The sequence below is a fragment of the Hevea brasiliensis genome, chromosome 7 (genome assembly GCF_030052815.1).
Source record: "Hevea brasiliensis isolate MT/VB/25A 57/8 chromosome 7, ASM3005281v1, whole genome shotgun sequence".
Taxonomy (NCBI): domain Eukaryota; kingdom Viridiplantae; phylum Streptophyta; class Magnoliopsida; order Malpighiales; family Euphorbiaceae; genus Hevea; species Hevea brasiliensis.
In genome coordinates this window covers 93,633,106-93,659,005 of record NC_079499.1, presented here as the reverse complement: position 1 = coordinate 93,659,005, position 25,900 = coordinate 93,633,106, and the positions used below count along the sequence as shown (strand labels likewise).

At 31.1% G+C, this 25,900-nt stretch overlaps 1 protein-coding gene, 1 long non-coding RNA gene and 1 other non-coding gene across 3 annotated transcripts; 2 read left to right on the top strand and 1 right to left on the bottom strand.

Moving 5' to 3' along the window:
* Window positions 1-2,363: 2,363 nt before the first annotated feature.
* On the top strand, window positions 2,364-2,470 carry LOC131181936 (small nucleolar RNA R71). Its single transcript, XR_009150406.1, has one exon. It is a non-coding gene; the product is annotated as a small nucleolar RNA R71 (small nucleolar RNA).
* An 8,342-nt stretch (window positions 2,471-10,812) lies between these two features.
* Window positions 10,813-12,043, top strand: LOC110673685 (uncharacterized). The gene is made up of 2 exons (XM_021836843.2): window positions 10,813-11,401; window positions 11,500-12,043. Exons 1-2 carry the CDS (start codon window positions 10,963-10,965, stop codon window positions 11,592-11,594), a joined length of 534 nt encoding a protein of 177 aa, XP_021692535.2. The 5' UTR covers window positions 10,813-10,962; the 3' UTR covers window positions 11,595-12,043.
* Window positions 12,044-17,636: 5,593 nt separating this feature from the next.
* Window positions 17,637-19,305, bottom strand: LOC110673690 (uncharacterized). Its single transcript, XR_002498524.2, has 3 exons — window positions 19,184-19,305; window positions 19,019-19,073; window positions 17,637-18,086 (listed from the first exon to the last, which is right to left on the bottom strand). It is a non-coding gene; the product is annotated as an uncharacterized LOC110673690 (long non-coding RNA).
* Window positions 19,306-25,900: the final 6,595 nt, after the last annotated feature.

Below are 25,900 nucleotides of genomic sequence, written 5' to 3'. Positions count from 1 at the left end.
CATCATTTTCATTTTCCACTAATGTGATGCCCCCCTTTTTGGGTACAACATGAACTGGACTTACCCAATTGCTATCAGAAACAAGGTAAATAATACCTGCATCAAGCAATTTCAAGATTTTCTTTTTCACAACCTCTTTCATATTTGGATTCAATCTCCTCTGTGACTCTCTAGAGGCTTTTTTATTATTTTCCAACAAAATTCTATGCATGCACACAGAAGGATGTATTCCTTTAATATCATCAATGGTATAACCAATTATCCTTCTATGCTTTCTAAGAATTCTTAATAATTTTTCAACTTCACAATCATTCAGTTTAGCACTAACAATCATAGGATATGTAGAATTTTGACCAAGAAAAGCATACCTGAAATTTGTTGGAAGAGGTTTCAACTCTACCTTCAGTGCTTCACTTTTTTCAAACTTTGATGATGAAGTTGTATCTTGCTTCAAATCTCCAATCTTCTCAATATTAGCCATAGGCAAAGGTGGATTTCCTTCCAAGATTGTAGCATATTCTACAACTTTTTCAATCTCATCCCCCTTTTTGATGTTATAAACCAAATAAACTTCTAAGGGATCTTCAGGATGTTGCCTTTTGAGCACTTCTCTGACCACTTCATCTATCACATCAATTCTTAAGCATGAATTTGAATCATCTTTCTTTTTCATTGCTTGAAACAAATTAAATTCAACTTTTTCTTCCCCAACTTCTAATGTAAGCCTTCCATTTTTTACATCAATCACAGCTCCAGCAGTAGCAAGGAAAGGTCTACCAAGAATAATAGGAATGTGTACATCCTCCTCCATCTCCAATACTACAAAATCTACTGGTATGAAAAATTTTTCAACTTTCAGACGAACATTCTCAATCACCCCAATTGGAAATTTAATAGACCTATCTGCTAACTATAGTGAAATGGTGGTAGGCTTCATTTCTTCAATCTTCATTTTCTCATAGATAGACAATGGCATTAGACTAACACTAGCTCTAAGATCACATAAAGCCTTATCTATACAGATATCCCCAATGTGACATGGTATGGAAAAACTACCAGGATCTTTCAGTTTGGGTGGAAGTTTATTTTGCAAAATAGCATTGTTTTCTTCTGTGAGAGCTACGGTCTCAAATTCCTCCAATTTCTTCTTGTTAGACAAAATCTCCTTCAAAAATTTAGCATATGAAGGCATTTGTGCTAAGGCATCAGTGAAAGGAATAGTCACATGCAAAGACTTCAATACCTCCAAAAACTTTGCAAATTATTTATCCAACTTCACTTTCTGGAACCTTTGTGGGAATGGTAAAGGTGGCATGTAGGCTTTAGGTGCTACATATTTAAGTTCTTCCTCTTTGCTCTCTCTCTCCTTACTTTCTTTTTCTTCCACTGAACTCTCTTTCTCAGCTTCAATTCTAACTTCAACTTCAGTTTGTTCATCTCCTTCTCTGTTTTTCTCTTTTTTAATTTTCTCTTCAATCTTTTTATCTCCACTATCTAATATTTTTTCACTTCTCAATGTAATAGCCTTGCAATGCTCCCTTGAATTTTTTGGTTGGCTAGGGAGCTTCCCAAATGCTTTATTATTTGAAGAGCTAGCTTATTGAGCTATTTGATTTTCTAACATCTTGTTGTGTGTTGCCATTTGATCTACTTTAGATGCTAATTAAGAAATCATATCTTATTGACTTTGATGGCTCATAAGTAGAGTCTCAATCATAGCTTCTAATCTAGCTATCTTGTCTGGTTGTGCTTGTTGTGGTAGAGGTGGAGCAGGTGCATTTTGAGGTTTAGGAATTCCAGGAGAAGGACCACTATTCTGCTAAAAATTCTAATGTTGTTGATACCCAGAAGGTTGCTAAAAATTTTGGTCTTGTCCTTCTCTACCTCCCCAAGAAAAATTAGGGTGGTTTCTCCATGCTGGATCATAAGTTGCAGAAAATGGGTTACCACCTGGTCTTTAATTGTAGTTCCCCTCATAATCCACTTGCTCACTTGAAAAATCTTGACTAAGTGCAGAAAAATCAGCTACACAATTAACATTTGCAGCTCCAACTTCTACTGAATTATTAGAACCTCCAGCTGAAGAATCTACTTTCATGCTTAGCTTGTCCATTTTCCTTGTTAAAGCATCAAACTTAGCATTAATCATATTCATGGCATCAAGCTTGAACATACCAGCTGGTTTCTTGATCTCATTCCTCTCACAACTCCATTGGTAGTTGTTATAAGCAATTTTATCAAGAGCAGAAAAAGCTTCATCTTCAAATTTCTCCATAAGATCACCTCCAGAAGATGCATCAATTGTACTTCTAATAGCTGGTGAAACTCCATTGTAAAAGTCTTGAACAAGCATCCATTTAGGAATCCCATGATGTGGACATCTCCTTTGCAAATCCTTGTACCTCTCCCATGCTTCATATAAGCTCTGATCATCTCTAGGTTTAAAAGAAGTCAGCTCATTTCTTAGCTTAGCTGTCTTGCTTGGAGGAAAATATTGAGCTAAAAATGCTTGAGAAAGTTCATCCCATGTTGTGATAGAACCTGGTGGCAAAGAATGTAACCACTCTCTAGCTCGGTCCTTCAAAGAAAAAGAAAATAATCTGAGTCGAATTGCATCATCAGAAACTCCATTTATCTTCAACATATCACTGATCTCAAGAAAGTGTGCTAGATGCAAATGTGGACTTTCACTTGGACTTCTCCCAAATTGTGATTATTATACCATCTGACAGAGTGCAGGCTTCAGTTCAAAATTATTAGCTTTTACTCTTGGTCTTGTGATACTTGGCATGAAATCCCCAATGTTAGGATAGCCATGATCCTTCACAGAGCGGTTGTTATTCTTGTTGGCCATTTCTTCTTGTAATTGCTCTTGCTCTTGTGCTCTTTCTTATTGTTATTGAGCTTTAAATTTAGCTTTTCTCCTTTTTGATTCTGCTCATAAAGCTCTTGCTGTCTTTTCTATTTCTGGATCAAAGAATAAATTGATTTCTTCACTTTTTGTCCTTCTCATAAAATAAAGTACCTGAAAAATAAAATAAATAAATTCTCAAAGTAAAATGGTAAAAAGAAAATAAAATAAAATGCCCAAATTAACCAAACAAACAATCGTTCAATATCAAACAAAAATCAAATCCCTGGCAACGGCACCAAAAACTTGATGGGCGTATCCGCAAGTATACGGGTCATCTCAAGTAATAGAGTGATAAATCAAGTATCGTTCCCACGAGGATTTTCCGTTTGAGTACCAAACTATGAATGAAGCGATTATTTGGGCTAATGATTGATGAATAAATGGTAATTGTAAATAAGCAAGGTAAAATGATTAATCTAATAGGAATGGGTAAAGAGCAAACAACTAAATTCTAAATCTAGTTTGCAATTAAACTAAATTAATAATGGGTAATTTAAATAAAAGTCTAATTATGTCAAAAGTGATTCCAGAGTTGGGGGTTTATGCATAAATTAATTGGAATTTGTCTTGGATATTCCAATTTTAAGGGAAAAATAGAGTTTGAAGGAAATTGATTCTAAATTCCTATGATATCTTTTTCAAGAAAACCAAAGTGTGTTCTAAAATAACCAAACCTACTTTCGTATGTTATTTGATTACTTTAAAACCCATTAAGTTTTGTAACCAATCATTAATTCCTCTTAAAATCCTAATTTATTTCTAAATCTAGGTGATTTTAAGTTTCAATCCTTGATTATCTATCAATGACCTTCACCTTTCGGTCCTTCAGTCAAAGATTAACACAATACCCAATGGATACCAACATTAGGTAAGTAAATTAAGCACACAAGAAAGGAATTAAGACTCGTATTTATGTAAAATAAGGAAATATCCAGCCCAAATCCACAAATTAATCTAAAACATATTTTCCAACTCTGAAATCTAAAGAGTTTACTCACTCATAATGGTATTTACAAGAAAGATTGATGGAAAAGTAAAGAAAAACATGATAAGAGGACTAAAATAGAAAAACCCAGGTAGAATAACCCGAAACTCTAGTTTCTGGAGCTCCAAAAGATAGTTGCAGCAGCTCCTCTCCAGAAAAAATGGCGTTCTCCTCCTCTCTCTATTTATATTTCTTTCCTTTTTATTTTCTCCCCTTTCCTCTTATGGCAAAAACTAGGAAATGATGAATTTATATGGTCCCAAAAAGTTGCCCTAAAAGTAAATAGGAGCCAAGGAGTAGATATGAAATGAGGTATAAAAGTATCCAAATCAACAGCATTATTCACGTTCTAGCAGTCTGCTTAGGGTACGGCTTAACCCTAAGTAGCTTCTTAGCAAATTTCAGCCTCTGGTTGCACTGTCTGCTTAAGGTTAAGCAGACCCTCAGCAAATCTCGGCAGACTTGGAGTAAAATGGACTTTTCTGCTCATGCTTGACTTCCAGCTTGACTTGTGCTGCACCTTAAGCACTGCCGCTTTACCCTAAGTAGGATCTTAAGCAATTCTTGGTAGGTTGTGGAGTAAAAGCTTGAATATGTAGGATTTAAGCCGTGCTTGAATTTCAGCTTAAACAGGCTTAAGGTTAAGCTTATATGACATACCCTAAGCAACATCATAAGCAAAGTCTCAAGCAAATTTCGGCTAACTTGCTCTTTCAAAGCTTGATTTCTTCAATTTTCCTCCATTCTTAAAGAATTCCAAATTTCTTCAAATCACTTCCTAATGCACTCATTGATCTTCGATTTGCCACCAAATCCTATCAAAAACAACAAAATTACAAAAATCAAATATAAAGTATCTAAAGTTAACAAATAAGCTAAAATAAAGCTAAAAACATAAAATATACTAAAATATAAGGGCAAAATGGATGCGAAACTACCCTAAAATGCCTATATGAAATGAGTGTAACAATATATGCATGCATTTAATCGATGAAGGCAAATTAGGTGTGACCAGCTTAAATAGCCAACCTATTGACAACTAAGAATTATTCCTTTAATGAGCTAATTTTGAGCCTATATTATTCCTATTATTTGTTATTGAGCCACATTATTAGCCTTAGTATTAAAGACAAGTGTTTCTACCTAACCATAGGATCAGTAGAGCATTTAAAACTTTTTGAATAGATTTTGGTTGGAATATTTGTAAGAGTGGTATGAATTGGGTTATGAGTTTGAAAGTATATAGTTGATGTTCTTGTGACTTAAAAAGTAAAGTGAAAAGTATGGAATGAAAAGCAAAAAAAAAAAAAAAAAAAAATTCAAAGAAAAGAAAAAGAAAGAAATAAAACATAGTATTTTGCACTCATTCCTATGTTTTCATTCCTGTAATGAAAGAACAAAAATTGTTATAATTATTATTGTTAAAAAGGTGTGAATAAGAAAGTTGAAGCTAGAAAAGAGCTTGTTTTGTAATGTAATGAATTCTGGTTGGCATTTATTTTATGTTATGAATTCATGAGTTTTGGATGCTCTACTAGTTTCTTTGGTTCTTTAACTTATATATCATTTGTTCCATATCTTATCCCTAGTCCCATTACAACCAAATGAAAGAACTTCTGTCCCTAGTCCCATAAACTTGTTAATGCTTGTTTTGATGTTATTTGGTGTTTATAAGAGCATGGAAGACTTATGAAGCATAAAAAGGTGAATCAAGTACAAAAGAAGCAAAACACACATCAACCATTTTAAGGCATATGATGATACGATTTTGATGAGGACTTAGCCAATGACAAAACAAGCATAGAGGAGTCTTATTCATGATATTTGAAGGCTAATGGAAAAAAATGAACAGATTTGGACATCAACCCATGTTGAGCTTCTTTGGACAACTTTAATGGAGCTTGTATGTGATCTACTATTTAGAGTATGAATTTGACCTTATGGGCTTAGATGGACCTTAATTCACATATTCTGAAGTGATATATGAAAAATGAGAGCAATTGGGCTAGATTACATTAAGGTTCACATATTGAGTGTGTTTGGGCTCTTTAGGTTGAGTTATATAGAACTAGGAGTTAGGGCCTTAATTGGTGGGTTTAATTATTTTATTTAAGGCCCAAAATAAATGAAATACAAATGTGTAGGTCCCCTAGGTCATGCAAGTGGCAGATCTATATAAAGGGGAGTTGTTTTTAACTTGTTTTCCTTTTTTAACTTGTTTTCCTACTTTAACTATGATTTTTTAGAGAGAATTAAACCAAAATGCAACTAAGACTTCTAAATCAGATCTGGAGTCTTAGTTAACATATTTTTTTTTCTATGAAAAGGTCCAAAATACATAGCTAGTGCTCATCAATTCTCTTCTACTTATAGTGGACAAATTTCCTCTTTGTGCATTCAAAGGTATCGATTGTTTGATCTAGTTGCTGGTGTGATTTCTTCTTATTTCTTTTGGCTTGTGAAGTGCTTTTATATCCTTAGGAGTGGTGTGCATCATCCTGAACATCAGATCCAAGTTGTTTGAATTACTTCTAAAAGGGTTAGCATGCTTTTCTCTCTTCTTTTGTTAGTTTACTTTTGTTTAATATTCTTAGTTATGTGTGAGTAGTTTTATAATTCAGTAGGGAGATAGTTGAAGCCAAGGAACATATTATCATGAGAATTTAATTTGAGTTTAATAAAATCCAAATTTGTTATATATTGAGTATCACTTATTATTTGATTTATTTTATGAATGTTGAATATATAATTAGTTAGGGTGGCCAACTAATTAATTGTGCATAAAAACATATTGCTAAGTTAAAATAGTTTGAGTATGTAACAGCGTGAATAATCTGACAACAAATAACACATAATGATTTATTTCATTATAAAGATGAGTGTCTAGGTTGAATGAATTATGCTAAATAAGTTTGTTACCTTGAATTAGGATGTCTTTCTAATGATTAATGCTATCATTAAACTTAACTATAAGCTGCTCTGTCTTAGGTTGAGTGTAATGGTAATGGATTAATTGTAGAACACTTTTTTGTTAATCTAATACATAAGAAAAGATAAGGAAGCTGTTAATATCTATAACCAATTTACTCAATTAAATAAATTTATATTTTTAGTCAATGATTGATACATGTTACATGGTAGATACACCTTCAATATTGAATTTGTTACAATCTAGTTGTTTATTATATTCATAAGTGTCATTACCATTAGATTTATATTTTAGTATTCTTAGTTTTAACTTAATTAGTTTAGTAATTACAAATTAAAACCTCCATTTTATTTTACTTTACATATTCAGTTTGCTAGATTATGCACTTATTTTGTATGTTCTAATTTTTTTTTTTGTTTATTTGTGTCTCCAAGATCTATTTTCTTATTTGTATTTACTCATTTCATGTGGGATCGACCTATACTTACCCTATATACAAATAGTTTAGGTAGAATATTTTTAATTGATGCATTCGGTATGCATCAATATTTATAGCGCATTAGGTCAATAACAATTCCTTAGTAGAGAAGAATTGGACAGTTGCCAAGTACATTGTACATATACGTCAAAATTGACAACTTGGAAAATTGCATAATTATTATTATTATTATTTTAATTACTTCAATATTAAGTCTTTCCTACTTGGCACCAATTATAGATTTTAAGGCCAAAAAAAATCTTAACATGTAAGAATTCAAGGCGCCGTCTAACTTACTAGAATCCTACAGCGCTCTTCTAATTTAATGTAATTTTGAATTCTCCATTTATGTGGATTTAAATCCTATAAATTTAGGCTTGGATTTCTAATTCCATAATGAATCGTTTAAATAGCTAATTCTTTATAATCTGATTCCACAATTAAAACTCTAAATTCTTATTTCTTAAATTATGAATTCACAAATTGTAAAGTTAGAAAACAAAAAATTTGGTGAAAGTTGAATTCACAAGAAGTCAAAGATAATTCACATATAGTATAAAGCTTATTTAATTTATAGCACATAAATTATACGACATATAAGTGATGTAATATCAATTAAACAATATTATGGAATATCTATGTAATAGTAATTGATTGATTTATGTAATTCATATTATGAATTGGTAGAATTATATGTGAATTTGTTGTTGGAGTCTTTATATTTTCAGCATGATCGAAGAGATTACAAGAACAAATATCTTAATTAAATCTCTAAAACTGAAAATACGTAGAATTAGGGCTATTTAATTATATAGTTTTATTATTTTTTTTAGTAAAATAGTTAATTTAAAAATTTAGCAATCGATTTAAAAATTGATTATTAAATCAGTTGCTAATTGATGATAGAAAAACTTTAAATATAAGATTAGCAATCGATTTCAAAAGTCAGTTACTAATAGCAATCGATTTAGAAAATTTATGGCTATATTAAAAAATTATTTTAATTGACTCTAAAATTAGTAATCGATTTGTAATCAATTGTAAAAATATATATATACATAAAATAGAGATTAAATTGATTTAGGTAATTCATATTAGGCTTTGATAGAATTATATATGAATATGTAAAAATATATAGATTATTTTTTATGTTAATGAGAATTGGAGAGCCTTTATTTATTATGATTAGATTGAACATTGAAGATATCATAAAAATAGATATTTTAAAGGCCAAAGGCTCATTCCCCCCCCCCCCTTCCCCCCAAAATAAACTATTATTCAATGGTTAAATTGCGCCTTTTTTTTTTCCAATTGATCCCTTAAACTATTTAAAATAAACATTTAAAATCGAAATTGATAGAAAACAAGTTTAGAAAGAACCTGGCATTGGTCACGACATTGAATCACCAATAACCTTACTGTCATCTTTTATACTTATAAACGCTCAATGACAAAATAACTTTTGGCCTATTATTCATGCAATGCACCTTGTCCCTTGTCCTCTTTGCCTTCCTCACAAGCTAACTTATTCAAGTTTGTTAATTTGTTTGTCTTGGGTCAAATATTACCAGAACGTCTAGAAATTTTATTACCATCAACCTCATACCACTCTATAACCATGATTCCTTCATCATCTGCTACTAAAAACCCAATTACAACAGTATTTCTTAAAAACCCAAATTTATGTTTACCTCTTTCAAAGTTATCCCACTTCCATTTGAGATCAATTCATTGCTCTTTTCAAAATCAAAATAAAAATCCCAATATCATCAACAAACTTGCAAAACCTAGAACCCATGTTTTTGGAATAACCGAAGTCTAGTTTTTCCCTAGAAAAGCAATACAAGTAGAAGCAAGGGATATGAGGAGAAGAGAGGTTTTACTCAAATGGGTAGCTAATAGATGGTTGTACTATGGTTCGGCTATTGGATGCAGGGTTTTAGGTCCTTTCCATGGTTGGCTGTCAACTTCCATTTGGCCCACAATCACAACCTACTACAATCAATATTGCAGCTTGCACAGCACTCTGCTAACCTTCCCATGGTGGCCTAACCTCTCTATGGAGATTATTGTCCTACTCAATATCAATTGTCAATCAAAGAGTTTTTTAGAGAAAATTTCAAAGGAAATGATGATGATGATTTTGTGTTTTGACATTGGAGACTTTACCTTTTTATATTAGGATGTTGTGAAACAAGAGAATTGTAGCTACCCAAAGTAATAAGCAGGTTTCATAACAATTTTCAATTGTTAACACTATCACCTTCTGCTAACTTTTGGTGTTATTAGAGCAATTTTGAATAGTATTGGGGTCAATTGGACAAAAAAAAAAGTTTAGAATGCAATTTAATTATTAGACAATAATTTTGTTGGGGGGAGGGGAGGAGAGGAGCTTTGACCAAGGGCTTTTTTTCAAAAGGTGGAAAATTGAAAAAAAAAATTACCAAAAGGGGGTGATTTGAAAATTATTTATCAAAAATAGATGTTTTAGCTAACGTGAAGAAGAGAGAGAGTTGGTCGCTAGTATGGGTAGCATCCAGCAAATAAAAAATTACAAAAAAAAAGACAATTGCTGAAAAGTAGTTGGACACTACTTTGAGTTGCGTCTGGCTATTAGATGCTACTCTAAGAAGCGTCTAACGATTTTTTGTCCTTAAAAATATGAATTAATTACTTTAAAATTCTTTAAAAAATTTTAATTACAAAATCATCCATATATTTTATAAAATAACCCTAAATATTATAACTATTTATAAATAAATCCTCATATTTTTGTAATTAATAAACATATAAGGATTAATTTATAAAATTAAAAAATTAATATTTATGATATATAAAAAATTTAAAAATTGTACATAAAATTAATAACTATATAATATAAAAAATTTAAAAATAAAAATATTATCTATATGTAAAAGAGCATTAATATTTATTTAGAAAATTAATAAAATTAGTATAGTGAATGAATTACATTAAATATTTTATAAATATTTGAAAATTGTATTATTTAGTATTTATTAATTTAATAAAATATTAAATTATGATAAATATTTTTAATATGAATTAATAAAAAAGATATAAATAAATAATTATTAAAATAAATTAATTCAAAATAAATAATTTATAAATATTAAATTAATATTTACTAAATAAATAATTTTCAAGTCATATCCTTTTGCTAAATTTTTTTTTAGTTGCCACCCTTTGAAAAAAAAAAGTCCTTCGACCTATTTTAAATTTGAAATAAAAAAATTATTCAATATATCGTTCAAACTTCACGTTCATATGAAGCTTTTGGTCTCGAGAAAATCAACTGCTAATTTTCCCTGAATTTTCTCAAGAAGCAAACAGAAATGGTCAATAATTAATCAAACGATAGGTTATTAATCTTCTACGAAAACAAAAACAGCCGAACAGCAATTTATAACTTCTAAAGAAAGGAACGACAGCTCATCATGACATAGACCAACCAAAACCAAGTCTCCTGTCGGTCCCACCACCCACCACCTCACCACCATATAATCCACCCATCCCATTGCCTCTCTCTCCAAGTTGAAAATTTTAACATTTTCCTTTTAGCCATAGCGGTCTCTAGCCCACCAGGCGAGGCCCCCCGGCCGCCGCCGCCGCACTCCCCCGCACCCGGGGCTGTGCCTATGTCGCTCCCCCCGTCCTACGTGCCGCCACTCCCGCCACCACAGCATCTGGTTCCACCTCTAGCTGCACAACCACACCAGAAACTGCTGGCGCCATCTCCGCTTTATAAGCAGCATTCTTGGTCACCGGATATTTACCGGGACGAGGCTTGGCTTCGGCGGAAAGGAAACAGCAAGAATAGGAGAAGCAAGAGCGTTACTGATGAAGATCTCGACGAGCTCAAGGCTTGCATCGAATTAGGTTTCGGTTTCGACTCACCTGAAGTGGATCAACGCTTATCTGATACTTTGCCTGCTTTGGGATTTTATTATGCTGTTAACAAGCATTACTGCGACACCGTTTCAAAGTCAGTCACGGCAACGACGTCGTCTTTGTCCACGGCGTCTGACTGCGACTCGACGTCCCCCCTTGGTAGCCCCCTCACCATCTTCGGTCCAGGTACAAAATTTTGTTTTTCTTTTCTTTTAAAAAAGTTTGTATGTTTGTTTGATTTTCTTAATTGCGGACTGATTGTTTCATGGGAAAATTGGATAAAGATGACAATCCGCAGACGGTGAAGACGAGGCTGAGACAGTGGGCGCAGGTGGTTGCTTGTTCGGTGCGGCTATATTCAAGTTCAAGCTCTAGGTGATGATGGTGATATTGATATGTAGCTAACTAGACATGATCAGGGTTAAATGGGAACAAACTAGAGTCATCAAATTAACCAAACACATCAACATCAAGATTCATCAACTTGTTTGATACGACAACGATTCTTTTTCCCACCAACTTCGTATGTTTGGTCTGAAGAGATATTTAGAAGAAGAACCAAAAGACGAAAAAAGGGGAAGGGGAGAAGAAAAGAAAGGCAATGTGAAAATTAAACCCCACCTGGCAAAAAGAAAATCGAGCTTTTACTGTTACTGGATTGACTTTTTATGTCTGTTCCTGTTTGTTTTTCTGTTGTTTATTCCTGTTATGGTTCTCTGAAATGCTTTGTTGAATGAGCTTATACAGATCAAAAGATGTCTGCGTTGCGTCTCTGGACTGATTGAACTTGTACAACTTTGGCTTTAAAAAAGGTTAAATTGGCATAAAGCTTTTCTTTTTCATTAATGGGAATGAGAATACGTCAAAAAACTTGATAGGTTTAATCTCTTTCTTTGATGGGTGGCAATCGTTTTCTTCCCTCCAAGGCAAGGCATTTCTTTTATGAGTGAGAAAAGATTCAAACCAAATCTCAATAAGTAGAGGTCATGGATCTGGAAGTTACTAGAACGTATAATTCTACGCGTATATATAGATTCTGTGTTGGAAGAGAGGAGTTGGGGAACGGTACAGTAGGCACTGTTTTGAGACTTCTGACATGAAAAGTGCAATTGATATACAGGCGATGCAACTGGCCACTAAAATTGGTCTGCTCTCCTTTTGTAATGCTATTATATCAGCACTACCAAAATCCTAATCAATACTTTTGTTCATTGATTATGGGACAGCTGCCACTGTGATCAATCTGTGATTTAAAATCCCATTTTCAATACCACGTCTATCATGATACAAATTTCTACCACTATCTCAGTAATCTTGTTGATACTAGCTAGAATTATATCCTGGAAATTAATCAGTTTTAGTTTATTACTATTAGATTCGTTTTCAATAATTATTTGGAATTTAAATCACAACCAGTGTAAAATATTAAAAAAAAATGCTAAAAATATGATGTTATGAATTTAAATTCTAATTAAACCATTTTAAAAAAACTCCAAGGAAATTGACCCCAGATTATTATTATTATTATTATTATTATTATTTTATGCTGCTAACTATTACTGGGCTTTAGGATGTGGTTCTTTTGCAACAAGATATGGTCCACTCACATTGCTTGACCCTACATAATGAATTATTGAATCCCAACATCAATGGGCTGATTGACCTTAAAAATGTAATTAGGCCTAAATTTTCATAACTCCACTATTTGGAATAAGGATTTTTCTTTGCTTAACTCTTGTCTATTGTGAATTTAAGATACAAAATATAATAAGACTCATATATTAAATATATAATATCATATGTTTATATTTTGAGTTTATAATAAACTAAATCTAATTAAAAATTTTCCTTGAAATAAATGCATGGAATTTTTTATTTGCAAACTCAAGTAATAGCCTAAATTATTAATTTCTAAGAATTAAAAGTTTTGGTATATATTGATACTTTTGAATGAATTGCTAAAATTAAAAGAAAAGAGAATTCTGAAATGGATTTAATATAGGGGAAATTACTAAGGAAAATTATGTACTTTCAAATTTTTTTTCAATTCTACTCTATACTTTAAAAATTACCAATTAAACTCTACACAAGGAGGTTGTCTAATTCCAGCCTACCGTCTCTCAGGCTGTTAAATGACTAATGGAAATGCCATGTTACTACCACGTGTCATGCCACATCACGCCCTAAACTAATCACAATTGAATCCGTAAATGACCCATTATTTAAACCCTTGTTTCCCCAAATTAGCATTCACTTATGAATTTAAAATCCCTAATTAAGTTGGCAAAGATTCCATGCCCGAGAGTGTGTGTAACACCCCTATTTGCATAGCCTGGTAAATTACACTGTTCCAGAGACCGGTGTCGGTCCGGATAATTAAGGGGATTAGAACTACATCTAAGACAACTAGATAAGCTCTGAACACAAATAATTAGTAATTGTCAATTAGTTAAGTATAAATAAGAAAAACAGAATATAAGAGGTTAAATGAGCAGAGAGTCACAGCGATGGGTGACCTTCGCAGGAAGTGACTGCGAAGTCAGTCTAAACTCAAATTTTGAACTGTAAAATGTGACGCCGATGTCCTTAGGACTATTGCGAACACAGTGGAAAAGAGAAAATCACGAAAAAGAATTGTTAAACCGGTCAAATAATTAGATCAGGGATCCGAAAGAAATATTAAATTATTTGTAAACCGGGTTGAACCGGCAAGGGGCAATTCGGTCAATTCACCCCTAGAGGTGACTCCTGACCTAACTGTTAAATAAAATCGAAGAAACGAAAATTTCAGAATCGAAAATTAAATTAAAGAACTATTGAAAAATTAAAGAAAAAGAAAAAGAACAAAAATGAGACTTATTACATCATGATGATGACATCATATATGATGTCAAAATTAAATTTAATTTTCTAACCTTTTTGACCAAGTCATTAGCCACCCAAAGTTGATGACCTAAAACTGCCAGAACCCATAAATTTGCCCAGAAATGTGGGTAAGTCTAATCCAGCAACCATGATTCAAATGGCTATAACTTGAGCTACAAAACACCAAATGGAGTGATTCAAAAAGGAGAATAAAGTTAAGACAATAAGGAATAAGTTCTATGAAGAAAACTTAGGCAAATTCTAACAGCAACATGACCAATGGAACAGTACAAAATAGAATACCAAAATTAAAAATTTTCAATTTTACCTAAAAGAACTAAGTTTTGATAAAACAACCAAAACCAACAAAATCGGTGACCAAAATGTGGTATGTGAGAATAGTTGGAGTTCCCATACCTTTTACGTATAAGAAAGTCAATATTTTGACTTGAATAGTACCATGAATAGTAACCTCAACATGAAAATGTTCAAGGATGAAGTTTAAGCTATAGGAATTAATTATTGGAATTGTTGTGAGAAAAAGTTACTGAGATACTACAAATTTTGTGTTTCAGCTAAAAAAGACCCGGAAGGCCTAGAGGTGACTAAGTCCATATTTGTGCACAAAAATTTTTAAATTATAGTTTTCATAATGAAAATTGATTTGTTATACATTGTGAATGTATTTTATTCATTATGAATTTCGAGAATGTTGTGTTGTCTATTTTACAATAGAAATTTGGAATGAAAATTATTTATTGATTTGTATGAAATATTTGAACAATATGGTTTTGAATTTAGTTATAGTCTTGGAAATTTTATTTGAGAATTTGTGTGTTGCCTACTTTAGAAATGGAGATTTTAAATGAAGTTTGTTTAATTGTTGTATCAATTATAATTGAACATAATAGTTTTAAATTGTTTTGATTCACACTTGGTATGACAGTCCCTTATTATATTCCTCCTCCATTTATAGGGTAAGTTTGACTATATTCCTCCCTCTCTGGCTTCCCAGTCTGAGGGGTGAGTTTGGATGAGTACTCATTAGCTAGCTAGCCACCTCCCTCATTGATTTCGATTAGTGGGGTGAGTTTGCCTTGTCGTGGTGTACAATACGGCATGTTTGGAAATTTTGTGTCATGGCCTAAGTTGTGTTATTGATTGGCAACACTTTGTTTATTAAATTGTTTGATTAAATTTGTGTTATATTAAGCTTTGAAAATTATGATTTGTTATAAATATGATTCGAAAAAAAATTGTGAAATGTGATTATGAGATTTTTGAATTATGAATTATTCATAAATGATTTTATGTTATGCATTTTACGTTTTATTGTGCACCACTGAGTAAATTTTACTCTGCGATAGCTTTAATTTGCTGTCGCAGATAGAGAAAAGGACATAGCAGCAGAGTGAGCTGCTACAGTCAGAGAGGAGCATAGTTGAAGAATTTTTGTACGGGTATTTGTCTATACCCTGATAGTTTAGTTTGATATAAATATGATAGTATACATATGTATCTCTGTAATTTGAGCAGTTGTACAGATAAAATTGTAATAATATTATTTTGGATTTTCTTTCTGTATATTAAGATTGTGTATGTAAAATTAATTTTAATGCCACATTTATGAAAGGAATTATTTTAACAATATTTTGAAAAGTGAATTTTGATTTAAATTATGGTTCACTGTATTGTTTGGGATATTATTGGAGATTGAGGCTGTGCAATGAAATTATTTAGAAATATTTTTCACAGGTTTTGAAGAACTGTTTTCTCAAAATATAGACGGCACTCTGCCGAAATTTTTATAAAATTTGCGAAAAAATAAAAATGGATAAAAATTTTTACTAGTTTTGAAACTTCAATTAAATATTTTTAATTCCTACCAAAATGCTCACTACTTCGAAAATGTAAGAAAATTGTTTTAAAATCCCTTGTAGTATATCTAATGGGTTATCGGTAGACGAAGTATGGTAAATCATTAGATGTACTATGGGATCATGTTACATCTTACTAAAGGTTAGGGTGTGACAGTGTGGTCCCTTCCTTTCATGTGTTATTCAGTCAAACAACAAAGCATTTGGTGCCAACAACAGTGAGTGATCCTTACCTGTCTCCTACAGTTGATTGTGATTTGTGCTAGTCGAGGTATGATTTTCTATTATATTCTTTTCTTTTCTATGTAGTTGTAAAATATGTTTCATTCAACCAGGAAACAAATTTTATATAAAAATCCACATACACAACCCTTTACATTCAATGCAACATAAATAACCCAGTTCCATTGACCCTATTACCATACATTTTCAAATTCAACACATAAAGCACAACCAATACAACTAACACAAAATAAACCACACTCTTTCTCCTCTGCAACCCCAACTCTTTCTTCAATTCCAAGATTTCAATTTGCAATGTTTCCTTCGACCTTGTCAGCTCTTCAATTATGCATTGTAATTGAATTGTAATTGAATGCTAAGCGTCTCCATTTTCTCACACTTCTCATTTACCACTACTCATTTATCTGTCACTTTGTTAATGAGCTCCTTCAAGGCTTTTACTTTCTCCTTCAGTGAATTTCTTAGCCTCAACAAAAAAGCAAGGATCTCGTTCTCATGTCCAAAGCATGGTGGATCATACCACTAGAAAAAGGCACAATCATTTGCCCATTCATCACCCACCCACAAAACAACTGACAAGTTCCCACTTCTCTGTCATTTTGGTTTTTATTCATAAACAAACCTAAACATCATGTAACAAATCAAATATATTTACTTTCTAATATCTATGAAAAACATTTGCCCTGGGTTGCCCATTGTCCATGAAGTATAGAGTGAGGCTCTCACCCAATACGCATAACCACAGACACCTCTTCACTTTGAGTAGGCGACATCTCACTTGAAGACGAAACAGTAGCCATTTTATGGGAATAAGGTGTCTACTTTAAGGAGAGTGAAGAAAAAAAGCTTTGTCGGGTATGGAGAATGGGGAAGAAGGAACATAGAGCTTTATGGTTTTCATTTAGGACAATTTGGGATTTGTGGGATTTTTAGAGATTCAAATGGGATTAATTTAGTGGTTGATGTAGCATGCGACATGGGAGAGACGTGGCATTTCCATTAGTCATTTAACGGTCTAAGTAACGGTGGGGTAGAATTGGGCAACTTCTCAAAGAGTAGGGTTTAATTGGTAATTTTAAAAGTATAAGGATAAAATTGAACAAATTTTGAACGTATAGATTTTTTTTTTTTTTTGGTAATTTCCCCTTTAATATATATTAATTTTAAATGAACAATGAGCTAAATTAGCAGTCCCTCTCTGTGCCCAAGTAAGAGGAAGTAGAAACCATGAGGCCTTTGAAATCATGAATCCAACTGAAGCAGCATTAGAGAAGGGAAATCTACAGAAGTATTATCCTTCAGCATTTTTGCATCACTATTTTATTACGCCTCAAACTTGCAAATAATGTTTTAGAAAAAGACTATCTGGATTACCCCATCAAGGACCCTGCTTTGGTATATCAAAATTAGATCATGGTTTGATGCACGATATGAAGTGTTATCAAAATTGGTATTGGAAATCCAGCATCATTTAACACCTTGGCTCAATAGATGCCACTGATCCAATGGTGTACAATGTTTTATGAAAACTAAACTTGTGAACAAATCCTAAAACTAGAATGGAAAAATCTTAAAATAATTGACCATGTTCAGGACAAAGAACATAAATTAGTAAGATGCATGATACAGTCAGCTCTTGGAAAATTTATATTTTCCGGCAGAGTATTAACGATTTCCTTTAATGTAACATTTCTTGGAAGTGGTTCTCCTATCTGTCTGAAGCGGTAACTTTCTGCAAACTGCTCTGAGCACTGTTTGCCGAAGGTGGTGCAACTAGAATGGAAACTGCTTGAACAGGTTTGGTTTGGTCCTTTTCAAGTGGAATAAACCACTTTTCTCTTTCTTTCCCTTCGGAAGAAGCCTGTCCCATGTCAAGTGATGAATGCCTGTTTATCAAACAAGCATCATAATGTGGAAAATTACGAATAAGAGAAATTATACAAGCAGTGGCTGAACATAAAGACATAAGTCTTGTTCTATTTCAAATGATGAACACAGATTATAAGGGTGGCAAAAATCATTCAAGCCAATGCTCCAGGGCTAGAGAGAATTATGAGAAACGCATGAAGAAAATATTTAAAATTTGGTATAGAAGCAAGACAATCTTGATAAATGGCAAGAAATGATGAATAAGTGAAGGAGCCAAGTTATTATACACATTAGTGAAATTTCATTATAACTGAGAACAATAGAACTTTGAGTTGTCCCAAGAAAGCTGCAAAAACAATGATGAGAGTTTTTCTTTTTACATTTCCTATTGTTGGGTTAGATGAAGTAACTATTGCAAGTTTACGAATGTAGCTTATCAAATTGTCAAATATTTCAATGCTACAGTGGTATTTTTCTTTAGAGAAGGAATACAGATGAAGACCGAGACAGGGACAGAAAACACTAGTTATCTAGATCAGAAGCTATCAAAAGCAAAAATATTAAGCAATAATTGGATATCAATTATTAGTTTCCAGTACTGTTAATCTGTTACTAAAGGAAAGAATTGGCAGCAGCTAAAGCAGAAACGATACTACCTAAGAATGCAAGCACCAGCAACCGCAAGGCTCTAACCAGGTGCATTGTAAGGCTACAAGTCACATGTGAGCATAGAAATCCTACTTATTTCAAAACATAAAATCATATTCTAAACCATTCTTGCGCAAATCTTGAATTTCCTCTTTGCCTAAAAGTACAGCACTTATCCTTCTCTGAATTTGCATCTAAATTGATGTGATGAACTTACAATGCAGTAGAGAAGCAAGCAACTCTAACTAGATAGAGACATTGAAGTTCCAACCAAGTAGTAGAGATTGAGAAATAAAAGTACCAGGAGGGTAAAGTGTTGTCATCTTCTTACTCCGGATTGGCCTTGGTTGGGGGTTCTGAGAATCAAAACAAATAAACACCAATAAAATTCACAACAAAAGGGGAAAAAAAGAAAAAGAAAAGGACAATTTTTCACAAACACTGAGACAAGGAGAGATGACTATACCATGAAAAGGAAAACAAAATCTGCAAGTCTGCAATGCATGGAGCGAAAAAGAAATACGCTTTGTTTCCTTTTTCCAAGGACTAGAAAGAAGCTCAAGAGTAGGCTAATTATATATATATATATATATATATATAATGATAAAATCCCGAAGAGAAAAGAGGGAAGGAGTTGTGGATAGAATTTGAGGAGCCATAGCAGCCTTTTGTTCCAGATGGTTAGTAGCTGTGTGCCATGTGCGTGGCTGCTAGGCTGGCCACTTATCAAACGCTCAGCATAAAATTAAAAGTAACTAACATCTACTATATCAACTAATCAAATAAAATTAAAATTAATGAAATAATGCACTGTATTGAATTCCTCAGGCCTTGAGCAAAGGGTTTTGAAAGTTTTTTTTGCTGCTATTTCTTGTACACTTGGTAACACTCCTTGGCAAAACATGCACAGTCACTATAGGAAGGGTGCTCTACCACCACAGCAAATGCTGGTTCAGAGGATTTCTTTATTCTCACCCCACATCACAACATTTCAGTACAAAGAAAAATTGCAAATACTAAAACACTTAGAAGATTCCCCGGGTTGTTGAAACAAATTCATTCATGGTATCTTCTCATTACTTCCATTGATAAGCATTTCAAGCATCATCAGTGGGATTTTCTGTTGTCTTTTGCATTCTTGTACTTGATACTAGCAGATATGAATTCAACAACTAGCAGTTGAAAATATTTTTAATGACTAAATTCTCATTCGATTAATTAAAAGCACAAAGTCAAATTACATGCTCGCTATTTTTCACTAATATAACTAATGATAAATTTTATGAAATAATCAGTCAATGCATTGAAGTTTTTAAAAGATGTCGCGAATGAGCCATTCTGCCATGAAAAAATAGGCCTTCTGTTGAATGTACTCTATCCCAACTAATACCTTCTCCAGGTTCCAGTACATTAGAAGCTCCACACATTCTAGCAAGACTAAAGTCATAATCACCTCCACTCCCACAGCAAACTTTTTGCAATGATTTTGGATCAAATTCTGTTTAAATCAAACCTGTGAATGATGTTAGTTTTAGCTTTGTGCTATATATGTCTGTTAAACCCACCATTTACAAATTTTGAAGACTCTCCTAGCTATGCAGCTTTTGGCAAAATCCACTTGTAGGCATTGTAGTAATCTCCATATGCTATAGTCACATTTGGATGCTCTTTTTGCAATTCTTCAAATGCTTGTTGGAGTTTTCATTGTGACACATTGAAAAGTTATTCAATCCTTTGAGGCAATGAAATTCATCATATCTACTATAATCTGGTCAACAGATGTACACATTACTCAAAGCCATCCAACATCCACGCATTATTCAAAACACAAAATGTGTAGTCAAACCATCCTTTTGCAGGAGCAAAACTTGAGTTTTTGCTCAAATATAAACCTGAATTAGAACTAACAAACAATAGTCTCTAATTTCTTGGATCATTATTCTATAGTCGTGACAATGCAAGAATAGCACTGCAAGCATCTCCATAACCAATTTCAATTGTATTATAATAATAATAATAATAATAATAAAATCCAAAGGCACATGCTTTTATATACTACTTTTATATCTTTAGAAATTGCCATGCACGACAAACTTTTGATTAAACAGTATAAGAAACGTGTATAAGCATAATATATGGAGAACTAAGGTCAGGATGAAGCAAAAAGAGAGTAAAAAATCTTACAAGATCTTTACCCCTAACTTTAATTTCTAGATCTATGAATATTTCTAGATCTACCATTGATAGAAGGGCTTAATTTTTAGGGATAAATACACTTTGGTATCCTGTGATTTGCACGTTTTATTAATAGAAGCTTGAGGTTTTTTTTTTTTATTTTGCACCTAAGGACATGTATTATTACCTCATTAGTACTTCAGAATAAAATTACTAAATGGTGTCAATGTATGCTAATGTGGCAAGTCTCATTGTACTCTTAAACTGACACAAGTAATCCCACTAATTTGATTGTATATATCAGTCTGTTTACTGATTTCCTCACAATAAAAAGGTAAATATTAGCATATTCTTTTTTTTTTTCTCATTGTCCTTGACTTAATACTGGATGGATGATAACCAAATAGGCGAGACTCATTTGTCATGTCAGTTTAAGAGCATAGGAAGACTTGCAATGTCAGCATACATACATTGTTTAACAATTTTATCTTTGAATATTAATAATATAATAACACAAACTCTTAAATAATAAAAATAAAATAAAAAAAAAACTCAGGCTACTATCAATAAAATGCCAAAATCACATTTATCTTCAATTTTTATATCCAGTCAACAAATGTAAGCTCTGAATCACCTAACCCATCCATCAACTTCTCCTTTTTCTTTTCAGACGCCGTGTGGTTGATCTATAAAATGTATGATAAGAAGACCTACATCAAAAGAAACAAAACTGGTATCAAATTATGATTTCTACAAGTCTTACTTTTACACACACACACATATATATATAATTTTCCGAGCTCCCACACTATGCACGCACTGTTCAATTAGCTGCGCACAAAGAGATATTTTGGAACATTTTTTATCCGTATGAACCATGAAGCCTCTCTCTCTCTCTCTCTCTCTCTCTCTCTCTCTCTCTCTATATATATATATATATATAGCGTTATGATAAAGTGTTCCATAAAATGCCAATTCAACAAATAAAATTAATTAAATTTAAAAACAATTTCACATTTCAAATAACTAAGACATTCAGAATTGAGAGAGTATTAGTGATTGAGTGAAATTGCTATAACTTGTTTTCTTCTAAGATCAAGAACCAAAATTTCCTTGGGATTTGAAAATCACAGACCATCTCATTAGGGTTTATGGGATTGTGATATCTCAAATTCATATTGAAGCTACATTTGTTAAATCAAAAATCAATTGTTATTGTTTTTCATTGTCACTGATCATGTTATAAACTATATTCATATCACATTTACTCATCTATAATTTCATTTCTGATTTTAAATGTTATAAGGCTAAAAGGGATGCTGAGAAAAAATTTGAAGGGAACGTAAAAGAAGAGTATAGAAGATTGTGGGAACTGTGAGGGCATTAAATCCATGTAGTATGGTAAAATTGGAGACATGCTTGACTACTAGAGCTGAAGAAGTTAGAGAGGATGATAAGGAAATGGTGGAGAGCATTAGTAGCATTCCAAAAGAGGTTACTATGCTTTAATTTGATCCCGCCAGCAAGAGCCGGTTTAGAATTGAAACCAGATCAAAATCGGTCAAACTTAGATTGACCAAAATTGGCTATGAATTGAATTGAAATCGGCTAGTTCAGGCTTAATCAAGATTTTTTAAAAATTTTAGATAAAAATTTATAAAAAAAAAATTCAACCGTTGGATTTGATAAACTCAAAACCTCAGAAACTCTGTGATTTTGGTTTTGATTGCCTAAACCTTGAATCAAAACTGTTATTTTAGTCCTTATTAACTGTAGGTTCTTCGACGGAAAAAAAATTCGTAAGTTCAATACATTTATATTAAATTTACTCCTAAAAAATTATTATCCTTTCGTATTAGGCTAATTATAAGATTAAAAGTCTATTTAGCATTGCTATTGAATTTATTATTGAGAAAATTACTATTTTAAATATATTAATTAAATAGTATTAAAAAAATTTTAAATTAAATTTAATAAATTTTAATTATAAGAATACTAAAATAACAAAACTATTTTTTTTTAAATTTCTTTTCTCAACAATATCTAAATGATGCTAACAGTTTTGACCTTTCAATCTCGATATTGGCAGACACTAAATGGTTACCATTTAAAGACTTATTTAGGGTGCAACTCTTGTGTGCGGTTGGTATTAGATGGTTAAGATGGTTACTGTGAAGTCCACATTAGCTGGCAAATAGTGATCAAATTATACAAATTGGGAAGGAAAAGTAGAAAACCAATGAAAAGTGGGTGGAGCATAGAAGAAGAATTGCCAAACCCATTCACATTTTGATCTGAACTTTTCTAAGTCATGGAAGGGCGTGGCAGTATCAGCACCCACAGGAACAAAAGAAAAATACCCGCCGAGGATTTGAGCCGAAAACCACTTACACATAGTCAATTAAGCCGCATCGCATTGTACAGGGAAAAGAAGTTGTAAAACTTGCTCACAAAGCATACAACAAAAGGTGATCGCAAGTTTATTATTCATGCATGGTATATGTTTGTTTGTTTGTTTGTTTGACCAGAAAATAATTTGATCATGGACGCATCTCTCACTACCCATTTGCCAGCTGTTTCTATTTGTCTCCACTTCAAGACAATATCATCAAGCTCCAATTATTATTATTTTTTTTTATTTAATGTTCTAATTGCTGCCAATTGTTGACCAATTCATTATTACAATAGCCAGAGCTATCAGTTGCTGGAGCCTCCTTGTATGTTCTGCTGTTGGTTTCTTCTACTTTAGTTATATTTTCTAGAAATGAATAATTATTTTTTATTTTTTATTTTTTATTTTTTATTTTTTGCTATTACAATAAGATCATACCGGACTTTTCTGCGCGCTATATTTGGCTTGATGAAGGTAGACTATTTCAATGAATTAATTTTATAAAATAAAATTTTTATTTAAAAATTTAAAATTTTTTTATTGTCAATGCCACCTTAGCTTTTTACTACCGATTAAACAAGTTTTCACGGATTTTAATATACATTAAATAGAAATTCAAGAGATTTAATTGATAAATTAAAAATAAAAGGCGATAATATATATATATATATATATATATATATATATATATATAATAGAGAGATATTTTTAAAGAAGTGACACGTGGTATTTTTTTTTTTAAATTTATCACGTGTCATATTTAATAAATATTCTCCTATACATTAATTATTATTTAATTTTTTTATTTTTATTTTAATTATTATTATTATTTACAATACTATCTTAACATTTATTATTTAAATTATTATTTTTTTAAATTTATTTTTTAAAAATTAAGATATTTTGTAATTAAATATAATATTTAAAAATTATTTATATTATTTTATAAATATTAACTATCATTTAATTTTTATTTTTTTAATTATCATTATTATTTAAAATACTACCTTAACATTCATGATTTAAATTATTATTTTCTTTAAAATTTGATTTTTAAAAAATTAAAATATTTTATGATTAAATGTAATATTTAAAAATTATTTGTATTATTTTTTTATAAATTTATTTATATAAAAATATTATTTGTCACATGTTATCCTCAATAATAATAATAATAATAATAATAATAATAATAATAATAATAATAATTAAAAGTCATTGATAGCTATTAGTTTAAAGAAAATTAATCATTAATTTGTGATATCATAATCAATCATAAATATTATTTTTTATACTAATTCTTATTTAATTTTTTTTATTTCTTTTTTAATAATCATTATTATTTATAATACTGCCTTAATATTTATAATTTAAATTATTAATTTCCTTAAAATTTAATTTTTAAAAATTAAGATATTTTACAATTAAATGTAATATTTAAAAATATTTATATTATTTTATAAATGCTAATTATTATTTAATTTTTTATTTTCTTTTAATTATTATTATTATTTATAATATTATCTTAACAATTATGATTTAAATTATTATTTTTTTAAATTTGATTTTTAAAAAATTAAGATCTTTTATGATCAAATGTAATATTTAAATTTATTTATACTATTTTTTTTTTGTAAATTCATTTATGCAAAAAAATTTTTTGCCACATGTTACCCTCCATAATAATAATAATAATAATAATAATAATAATAATAATATATCATTAATTATCATTAATTTGTGATATCATAATTAACTATCATATAATTTAATCAACCTTAAATTATTTCATATCTTTAATAAATATTTTTATTACATTGTTATATTTTCTATTATTTTTATTATAAAATCTTTGTTAAAAATTTTGAGAAACAAAAAGTGTAGCCCACATAAAAAGTGATAAAAATAAAATATAGAGATTTGACTTATTTATAATTAGTATGTATTATTTTTTATGTTAATAATTTAATATTCTTTTTATTTCATTTTTCTTAGATTAATTAATGCTTATTATAATTATCATTATGGCCAACATATAATGATTTAATTGAAACAATTAAGTAAGTAGGAAACATTTTACTGTTATAAAAATTGAATTTGAATGCTTTTGTTACCTTTTTCAATTAAATAATATTTATTATAAATTAATTTTTTATTTAAATGGTTTTTATTTGTTCGTCTATATATAGTATGTCATACGAGACATTTGATACATATCAAATACTCTCATCTCACTAATTATTTTCATTTCAGGTAAATTGTCACAACCCGATCCCGTTGGCCAGACCGGCATTAAGACCTAGGCCGGTATAAAGCCTCCGAGACCCGTAGTAAGTCTTACTGTTCCCCAAATTCATAATCAGGACCTAAAACTGAGACCCAACATGTGAATAAAATAAAATAAAATATTACATTTTTATTTAGATCAACTCAACTCGATAACCATTAAAAACTAAAGTTAGGGGAGCCCAGCTTAATCATGATACCACCATTTGTAAACATTTTAAGTATCATAAAAATTTTGCTTTTATTGAAAACTCCAAAAATTAAATTTACATGGCACCTGACAAGATTATTACTGCTGCTAACACATGTAGAGTTCTAAATTACAATTTA